We start from the raw sequence: 10508 nt of genomic DNA, 5'->3' as shown, positions 1-10508 counted from the left end.
AGGAGGAGGAGGAGGAAAACGAGAGTAATACAGGCGACGCATATGTAACCAATCCTCCTCTAAAGCACGACAGACATGCAACAAATATGCTATCTGCTGGTCAGAGGTCAAGAAACGGACGTCTGAATCAGGTGAAGGTGGACGAGGAGAGTGCGGTGCTGCAAATGGGGTCTGACAATGGCAGGGTGGTCGTGGAGCTCTCTCCAACTCCTGGATACGACGTGTCAATGCATCCTGTTGTATCATCAAGGATGTAAGTATGTCCTTCGTAGAGTACCCAACATGGTACGGGTGGTACAGATCAGACAATGGCATGATAGGGGGCGTAGTCCATAAAAAATGGCTCGCTCGATGGAGTGAAGGGTGGTGCAGTAGGTGGTGTAACATGAGGAAACTGAGGAGTGAACGGAAAAGGTGATGACAACATGTGTGGGGCAGAAACAGGCGGCTGCCTCGATGACCCCTCTCCAGGACGAGGTGGCGGTATGTCTTGGAGGATTGTAATGGGAAGGTCAGTGCGATGAGCATCTGTGGTGTGTGGAGGGAACAGTGGGATATCAGTGGGTGCAGACACGGGTGCTACTGGGGGAGTGACTGGTCGCACAAATGGTGGGTAATCGTCATCGTCATCGATCCACCCGTTGTGGGTGTCGGCGTAACGTGGATCTATATGAGCAGCAAAAGGTGCGCGGTCAAACAGTACCGACATAGGATCAGGTAACGGAGCGTCAACAACAGGATCATCCACCAACGGTGGGGCAACAATGGGATGATCAGCAATGGGTATATCATTAACAAGAGGTGCAATGGCTGGTGCATCATCATGAACAGGGTCATGCTCTAATGCCGGATCAGGAGCAACTACAGGCCCTGGGGCCACGACAGGCTCCGGGTCAACAGGATCCATATCCAAATCAGCGGGAATATCAAACAAAGGGTCAATGGGATCTACAGGCGCCTCTAAGGGATGGTCCAGGTGAATGAACTCGATATCCTGGTCAGGATCGAAATCAGGGGGAAAGACAGGATCGAAATCATCATCAACCTCATGGTCGAACTCGAACTCGCCTGAGGGAGCAGGTGCAGCTGATAACGCCATGTTAGGGTCGGCGTCTGAAGAGTGATGTTGCACTCCCTGAGTGTGTAAGGACACAGATGCCACAGACTTAAAGGAATCTGGGACCGGTGAATCAGTAGGAAGCTCCTCTGTAGGGGCCTCAGCAATGGGTAGAAGGACGTCAACAGCAATAGGGGCCCCGCCCTCATAGTCAGCCTCAGGTGGGTCCGCCTCGAATAGATCAATGTCGTCGTCAGAAACGGCATCGAGTGGCATGTTGAATGCTGGATAAGCAGCAAGAGGTATAGGAGCAGGGATCACCGCAAGTGGTAAATCCCCGGCAGGAAGGCCATCAGCAAGCTCAACTCCGACATCCGGTAGCGTGAAGGGCTGAAAATCGTCGTCGTCAGTGCTGGTGGTGTCTGATGTGTAGATCTGTCGCTCGGATGGAATCTCATCATCGGACACAACTGCCATAGGATCCAGGGTGTCCGAAACTCCTGTGTCTGAGGATGATGGCATGATGTCTGTAACACAACCACACATATGCACAAATAATCAACATAAGATCAAATAAATATGTAAGTCACCATACAGCAAACAAATAATTCTCCTAGTCTCCTAGACTAACTTCCTGACCTCTAAGACCAACCTCCCAGTCTCTAAGACTAAACCTCCCCAATCTCTAAGATTGAACCCTTCAGTCTCTAAGACCGAACCTCCGCAGCCTCTAAGGCTGAACCTCCCTCAGTCTCTAAGACTGAGCTCCCTCAGCCTCTAAGACTGAACCACAATTTTTTTGAAAAAGAGTCTTTGTGCCTTTTATTTATAAAAAATGTTTTGTGACCTGGATCTGGACGTTTTAGTGTATGCAATATAAAAATGTCTTCGTGAGAGCCCTAGTGATCATAGTCTAGACTCGAGAAAGAATCCTAGTTCGCTATGATCAATGCTCTGATACCAAGTTGTCACACCCTGGCTTTGCGGAAGCGTGGGTTTAATTGGTGTGACTTCTTAATACCATAGCATAATCACAACAATGCTATATGAAAATAAAACCATGATGTTCATCCATTCATCAAGTTTAAAAATGTAAACACAACAACATTGTTTTAAAAGTTGACACATGAAACAACATACAACCATGACATAATTGAAAACTTGTTCATACGACACAACAGAAGACTTGAAATGAAAACACAGTTTAAGACTTGTAACCCGTCCAGGCAAAGGTCACACTTCCTAAACTCGGATGACATCATTATTCCTACGCAGCTTGACGTGTGCATACCGTGCCAGATCCACTAATTTCCTGAAATACATGTAGTTTGAAAAATCAACAAAAAGTTGAGCGAGTTCATGTAAAAGTGAGTATGAATAAACCTTTAAAGTATGTATAAAAGTCTCTGGTATGTAGCAGTAAGGAAAACAAAGAGATCACCAATGGGTTGCAAGGCCACTGGTATGTGTGAGAAATGCAGGGAAACTCTGTCACACCCCCAGAATCCACCCGCGGAGTACTACCGCTTGGAGGCGTGACTGACCAGGATCCAGCCACCAATCATACTGAACAAGCATATAAAATGTTATAAAAGTTTAACCAATACGATTGGTGTTTCAAACAAAACCAAATTTAAGTTGCAAGCGGAAGCATAAGTTTAAAGTTAAAACATAAGTTCGAATGTTTTCAAATAGAACATGGCACGCAGCAATCCGTGTCCCACAACGACTCTCCTCCATGCAAGCTCCAGCTGAGTACCTATGGTCCTGCAAAGCAGGTAGTAACGAGTCAACAACTAGTTGAGTGAGTTCACGGTTGGGTGTTTGTTTTAGTTGTTTCGAAAACAGTTTCCTTTACTGGCATCCTGCCGTGGGGGTTACCCCATAGTTTAAAAACGTGACATGTTCATTCCCAGTTACTCCGGCACTCCAGCCGTGGGGGCTACCCCATGTTAGTTATCAGGCATTTCGGCCGTGGGGGCTACCCCATGCGTACACTAGACTCGTTACCATATCGACTGCTGACTGTAGTCATGTTTATGTGCCCTGAAAACATCAATGTCTATCATCATTGACGTGCCCCAGATCCATTAGTTCACGCCCGTCCTCTGCGGCACGGTGTGAGGTTTGTCAGACCTAAATAGCGCTATCTAACTAATGACCCGCTCGCCATTGGCCGGCGATTAAGTCGATACAAAAAGGAGGGACTTCGTGATAGAGTTTTAGTCTAGTACGAGTTATCCGTCCATCCGGACGAGGAATCACATTCCTGAACCATAGCCGTCCTACCCAAGGAGGACGAGGAACCCACGTTCCTTAACCCCGTTCCCAACCCCGGGAATCCCATGCTTTGTAAAGGGTGTGAACTCACCTTGGTTTGCTCGGCAGTAATACAGTTAAGTTAATCAAATTGCAGGTAGTCAATTAGGTCCTATCACAGATATTATTCGTATCAGATTCAAGCCAAGCAGTGCACGAATGTTCAACATGTATTGTACTCAGGTAATAATCATGGCAACACGTTTAACATTAACAGTTCGCAGCTAACAGTCAAACACAACCCAAAGTCTAAGTGTGAGGCCCTAACAGTTGGGCTCATGATAACAGGCCCAAACAACACGTCAACAGTAACACAGAAGTCCATAAGTCCGGCCCATTAATTTAGCAAGTCCAATAAGCGTGGTCTCGAGTCGCAACCGGACTCGCAAGCATGGTCTCGAGTCATGCTGTTGGTGTTGATCATGGATGGTTGCGAGTCGCAACCTATGTCGCAACCATGGTTTCGGCTGATCATGCTGAGGTCTCGAGTCGCAACGGGACTCGCAATCTGTGGTCTCGGCTTGTCCTGTTATGGTTGCGAGTCGTAACCAGGTGTTCTCGACTCGCAACTGGTGTCGCAACGTGGAGGTTTCGAGTCGCAACCAGGGGTTCCGACTCCCCAACAGTTGCTGATTCTGCGCAGATCGTACTATCCAATAGAATTCATGCAGAAATATGTACCAGCCACTAAACATGTTTTGTTGTCTAATATTTACCCAAAATGGATCAAACAATGCAGGTTTCAAATATTCAAACCACATTCAAAGCATATTCAAGTAGTTCTTCATGTTCTTCAAACATTCAACAAGTTCTTCAAATATTCAAATCACAAGCAACCCTTATTCTAACACATTTTGCATCAATCACCAACATGGTCATGAATAATAAATCAACACATTTAACCGAATACTACAAACTCGGTTCTATACTAAGCCGATTCTATGACACATGTAAACCGGTTTCATGAACATTTACATCTAATGGTTTAAGCTTCATTTAGACACAAATATCCTAACTCTACATGCCATAAATCCGAAATCAAGCATGTTAACCAGTTCATTATTATCATACATGTAATATCATCTTTTTGTCAATAAATACAATTTTCTATCAAACCAACACTTATCATAACAATTAGCAAGCAAACAAAGTGTCAAAATCATCAATTCAAGCACAAAACACAACAAAGATTACTAACCGGTTGAGAGATGGGAAAGGTGAACTCTAATGTTGATTCCAAGCTTGAATCCAAAGGTCAAGTGTGAGCCGGTTACTTGGGGTGTGTTTATGTTGCTTAGGGTCTTGTAGGAGAGAAGATAGGAGAGTGTGTGTGTGTGTGTTGTTTCAAGAAGATTGCAAGGGTTGCCATGAGTGTGATTTATATAGTCCTCTTGGTGCACCCTAGTGGGCTTAGAAGTCGATAGAAGGGGTTTACGGCCCAAAGGCCCAAGCCGGTTACTATACACTCGAGACCTCATGGTCTCGAGTCGGGTCCCTTGTTCTCGGTCGGGTTCTCGGCTCACATATAACACGTACATATATACATACAAATGCACACATAACAAAGCACCTATCACATAAAAGGTTCACGTTTATCATTAAGTTCAATCAGTTAACTAGTCACATAACGTACAAGTATGTTACATCAAAACACAACGAAAGGTTCTAAATTTCGAGTTGTCACATCATCCCCAAGTTGAAAGAAATTTCGTCCCGAAATTTGATGGCACTCACTGAGGAAGCTAGTTAAGTTGTATGGTTTTCCCGGTTATCCTAGGGTGTCACATCCACCCCCCGTTGATCTGGAATTTCGTCCCGAAATTCCGTAGCTTCAGCCTCAGTAGCGGTTGTACTGTTCTCAAACAGTTGGGGATACTTTTGTTTCATCCGATCTTCGCGCTCCCAGGTGAACTCTGGGCCGCGACGTGAGTTCCAACGAACTCGAACGAGAGGTATTCTAGTGCTCTTGAGGACCTTAACATCCCGGTCCGTGATTTCGACTGGTTCTTCGACGAATTTCAACTGTTCGTCGATCGTGAGTTCCTTCAGAGGAACTACGTGGGTCTCATCTGACAGACACTTCTTCAGATTCGACACATGGAAAACGTTGTGAACTGCACCGAGTTCTGCTGGTAAGTTCAGTCTGTAGGCCACCTTGCCTATTTTCTCAATGATTTCGAAAGGTCCAACGTATCGTGGGTTGAGTTTGCCTCGTTTACCAAAACGAACCACACCCTTCCAGGGTGAAACTTTGAGTAATACCCGCTCCCCAACTTGGAGCTCAAGTGGTTTCCTGCCCTTATCGGCGTAGGCCTTCTGACGGTCTCGAGCGGCCGCCATGCGTTGTCGTATTTGAGCAATCCGCTCAGTAGTGTCTACCACATGTTCTGGACCAGTGATTTGACTATCCCCCACCTCTGCCCAACAAAGAGGTGACCGGCATTTACGTCCGTACAATGCCTCAAACGGAGCAGCTTTAATGCTGGTGTGGTAGCTGTTATTATACGAGAATTCCACAAGTGGCAGATGCCTTTCCCAGCTGTTGCCAAAGTCGATTACACAAGCACGAAGCATGTCCTCTAATGTCTGGATAGTGCGCTCGGACTGCCCGTCCGTCTGTGGGTGATACGCTGTGCTCATATCTAGACGTGAGCCAAAAGACTTGTGCATTGCTTGCCACAGCTCTGAAGTAAAACGTGCATCTCGATCAGAGATGATAGAGGTGGGCACCCCGTGCCTCGAAACAACTTCCTTGAGGTATATTTCCGCTAAAGTGGAGAATTTATCCGTCTCCTTAATTGCCAAAAAGTGTGCGGATTTTGTGAGTCGATCCACGATCACCCAGATAGTATCATTTCCGCGCTGAGATCTTGGTAGGCCAGTAACGAAATCCATGGAAATTTGCTCCCATTTCCATTGTGGTATCTCTGGTTGTTGGAGTAGGCCTGAGGGTTTCTGATATTCCGTCTTGACTCGCGCACAAGTCAAACACTTGCTGACGTAAGTTGCTATGTGGGCCTTCATGCTAGGCCACCAATACGTAGTTTTAATATCGTGGTACATCTTGTCCGAACCAGGGTGTACCGAGTAGCGAGATTTGTGCGCTTCGTCCATCACAAGTTCTCGTAAGTCGCCATAGAGCGGGACCCAAATGCGTCCTGTTACGTAGTAAGCACCGTCTTCCTTCTGTTCTAAGCGTTGCCTTGACCCGCGTAGGGCTTCAGCTCTAACGTTTTCTGGTTTCAGTGCTTCTATCTGAGCAGCTCGTATTTGCGAAGGTAGACTAGAATGGATCGTGAGTTGTAGAGCTCTTACGCGCTTAGGCGCAGTGTCCTTTCGACTGAGGGCGTCAGCCACTACATTGGCCTTGCCCGGGTGATACCTGATAGAGCACTCGTAGTCATTCAGCAGCTCGACCCATCGTCGTTGCCGCATATTCAGTTCCTTCTGCTTGAATATGTGCTCTAGACTTCTGTGGTCGGTGTAGATGGCGCACTTGGTTCCGTATAGGTAATGCCGCCATAACTTAAGTGCGAAAACAACAGCTCCCAGCTCCAAATCGTGTGTAGTGTAGTTCTTCTCGTGAACTTTGAGTTGTCGGGAGGCGTAGGCTATGACTTTATCTCGTTGCATCAATACACAACCAAGACCTTGAATTGATGCATCACAGTAAACTACAAAATCGTCTGTGCCCTCTGGCAATGAAAGGATAGGTGCACTACAAAGTCTATCCTTTAGATGCTGAAAAGCTAACTCTTGTGCATTTCCCCAATGATAGACCACGCCTTTCTGCGTTAGTAGGGTGAGAGGCTGCGCGATCTTAGAAAAATCCTTAATGAATCTCCTGTAGTAACCTGCCAATCCCAAGAATTGGCGAATTTCCTTTGGTGTGCGAGGCGTAGGCCAGTTCTTAATAGAATCCACTTTGGACGGATCAACGTGAATCCCATCCTTGTTCACTACATGCCCCAGGAAATGGACTTCACGAAGCCAGAAGTCGCATTTCGAGAACTTTGCGTAAAGCTGTTCCTTCCGAAGGAGTTCCAAAATAAGTCGTAGATGCTGTCCGTGCTCCTCCTGACTCTTAGAATAGATCAGGATGTCGTCGATGAAGACTATAACAAACTTGTCCAGGTAAGGCTTGCACACTCGATTCATCAAATCCATGAAGACTGCGGGTGCGTTCGTCAGTCCAAACGGCATGACCAAAAACTCATAGTGCCCATATCGAGTTCTAAAGGCTGTCTTAGAGACATCCTCTTCTCGAACTCTCAGCTGGTGATATCCCGATCTCAGATCGATCTTTGAATAGTAGCTCGACCCCTGCAACTGGTCGAACAAGTCGTCAATGCGCGGTAGAGGATAACGGTTCTTCACCGTCACCTTGTTGAGTTCACGATAGTCGATACACATTCTGAAGGTACCGTCCTTCTTCTTCACAAATAGTACTGGGGCTCCCCAAGGCGATGAGCTAGGACGAATAAAACCTTTATCCAGGAGTTCTTGTAGTTGCGTGGAGAGTTCTTCCAACTCTGATGGAGCCAAATGATAAGGTGCACGTGCTATAGGCGCAGCTCCAGGAGCTAGTTCAATCTGAAACTCAACTTGGCGATGGGGCGGAAGACCAGGTAATTCCTCAGGGAATACCTCAGGATAGTCACGTACAACTGGAAAATCTTCTAGCTTCTTCTCTTTCTCTGTGGTATCAGTAACAAGAGCCAAAATCGCAGTGTGGCCCTTTCCTAAGCACTTCTGGGCCTTAAGAAGAGAGATGATGTTCTCAACAGCACTTCTCTTGTCGCCACGAATCATGAGAGGTTCACTACTTAAACCAGGAATACGAACGATCTTCTCGTTGCAAAGAATCTCTGCTCGGTGTTGGGATAACCAATCCATCCCAATGACAACGTCGAAGCTACCCAAGACGATAGGAATGAGGTCAATAGAGAAGGTCTGGTTTGCGAGGATAAGTTGGCAACCTTTGACTACATGCGAGGCTTCCAAGCTCTTACCATTAGCTAGCTCTACGGTGTGCTTGTCACTCAGGGGTGTTGGAATACGCTTAAGCATTTTACTAACTTCTAGTGACACATAGCTAGTATCGGCACCCGAATCAAATAAGACTGTAACATAAAAGTCGTCGAGAAGGAACTTACCCGTCACCACGTTGGGATCATTCCTTGCTTCACCTTGACCAATCACGAACACTCGTCCCCTAGCACCATTGTTGTTGTTGTTGTTGTTGTTCTGGTTCAGTTGGGGACAATCTTTCTTGAAGTGGCCTTCAGCTCCACACTGAAAGCACCCTTTGTTGTTACCCTGTTGCTGTCGCTGGTTCTGTTGAGGTTGCTGACGATTCTGATTGGCGGGGTATGCGCTCCTGCAATCCTTTGCAACATGGCCAGGCTTGTTGCACCGATGACAGTTGCCCCTGGTGCATGGCCCACTGTGGTGTAGGTTGCAACGATTGCATTTGGGGTGATTCCCCTTGTACCCACCATGACTTTGACCACCAGACGATTGCTGACTGGGGCTCTTGTGGTCGTCAGTCTTTCTCTGCTGAGACTGAGATTGCACAGAAGTTGAACCCTTGCTTGAAGTTCCATCCCATTTCCGTTTGTTCTCACTAGAGGTACCAGAAGTAGTTGCAGCACCTATGCGCTTTGGTAACTTGTTCTGCTCCACCGCCTGATCAGTAAGACGGTGAGCCAACTGAACAACCTGCTGGATAGTGGTCAAGTTTGCTGAAGTCACATGACTTTGGATCTCTGGCACCAAGCCCTTGAGATAGAGTTCAATTCGCTTATACGGAGGGTCCACCATAGTAGGACACAACAAGGCAAGCTCATGCGATCTCTTAGTATACGCCTCAATCTCTGACCCCGTCATCTTGAGATTGTAGAACTCATCTTCCAGCTTGTGAATGTCATCACGGCTGCAGTATTCCTCCCTGATCATTTCCTTGAAATTTTCCCACGGGGTGGCGTTGGCAGCAACCAACCCCAGCATTTGCACTTGCGCATTCCACCACGTGAGGGCCAAACCCTCGAGAGTACCAGTAGCATACTTTACCCTGCGCGCTTCAGGGCATTCACACATCTCGAACACAGACTCTAGTTTCTCAAACCAGTGTAGGAGACCTACTTCTCCTTCAGTTCCGCTAAAAGTAGTGGGTCGACAGTCCATAAAGGTCTTAAAAGTGCACACCGGTGCCTGAGCATATTGACCTAAGGTAGGTGAAAGAAAGACAGAGTTTAACACAAAGGTTGGTTCACGAGAGTAGGATCCTAAAGATCCTAGGATAAGTTCAGACTGCAGGATATACCTCCTGCGTTTGCAGCTGCAAGCGCTGCGGCAACTCGTTCGTTGATCAAAGCCGTCAACTGGGCTTGTGTCATGTTAACGCGTCCAGACATGATTCTTCATATCAAGAGTAATACGAGTGAGAGAGGTTCGCGAAAGTACGATAGTAGGATAAAGCAAGCACGCACGTGTTCAAGCAACAGTAGTTATACTAATCAAGCATACCATGAGCAAGGTACTATGTAACTAACAAGTAGGCAATATACACATATCATATCACCTAGAATGTCGAGCCTTGCATGAGGAGCGAAGTGTCGTTGTGGACCGTTGAGCACTAAACCGGTTATAGTCTGGTTTTAACAAAAACATTTCTCCTTTATTAAAACCAAGTTCACTATAACCAATGGCTCTGATACCAATCTGTCACACCCCCAGAATCCACCCGCGGAGTACTACCGCTTGGAGGCGTGACTGACCAGGATCCAGCCACCAATCATACTGAACAAGCATATAAACAGTTATAAAAGTTTAACCAATACGATTGGTGTTTCAAACAAAACCAAATTTAAGTTGCAAGCGGAAGCATAAGTTTAAAGTTAAAACATAAGTTCGAATGTTTTCAAATAGAACATGGCACGCAGCAATCCGTGTCCCACAACGACTCTCCTCCATGCAAGCTCCAGCTGAGTACCTATGGTCCTGCAAAGCATGTAGTAACGAGTCAACAACTAGTTGAGTGAGTTCACGGTTGGGTGTTTGTTTTAGTTGTTTCGAAAACAGTTTCCTTTACTAGCATCCTGCCGTGGGGGTTACCCCATAGTTTAAAAAC

The 10508-nt window shown here is 46.5% G+C and overlaps 1 protein-coding gene across 1 annotated transcript; it reads right to left on the bottom strand.

Annotated features, from left to right (window-relative positions):
• Positions 1-301: 301 nt before the first annotated feature.
• On the bottom strand, positions 302-1579 carry LOC110901330 (histone-lysine N-methyltransferase 2D-like). The gene has a single exon (XM_022148162.1). It carries the CDS (start codon positions 1577-1579, stop codon positions 302-304), a length of 1278 nt encoding a protein of 425 aa, XP_022003854.1.
• Positions 1580-10508: the final 8929 nt, after the last annotated feature.

This window comes from Helianthus annuus, chromosome 13 (genome assembly GCF_002127325.2).
Source record: "Helianthus annuus cultivar XRQ/B chromosome 13, HanXRQr2.0-SUNRISE, whole genome shotgun sequence".
In the NCBI taxonomy this organism is placed as follows: domain Eukaryota; kingdom Viridiplantae; phylum Streptophyta; class Magnoliopsida; order Asterales; family Asteraceae; genus Helianthus; species Helianthus annuus.
Note: the sequence above shows the minus strand (reverse complement) of the source record. Positions and strands in the feature narration are given on the sequence as shown.

What these genes read in the sequence shown, in the direction of transcription:
- LOC110901330 (XM_022148162.1), bottom strand. Translation starts at nt 1,579, where the DNA reads ATGCCATCATCCTCAGACACAGGAGTTTCGGACACCCTGGATCCTATG.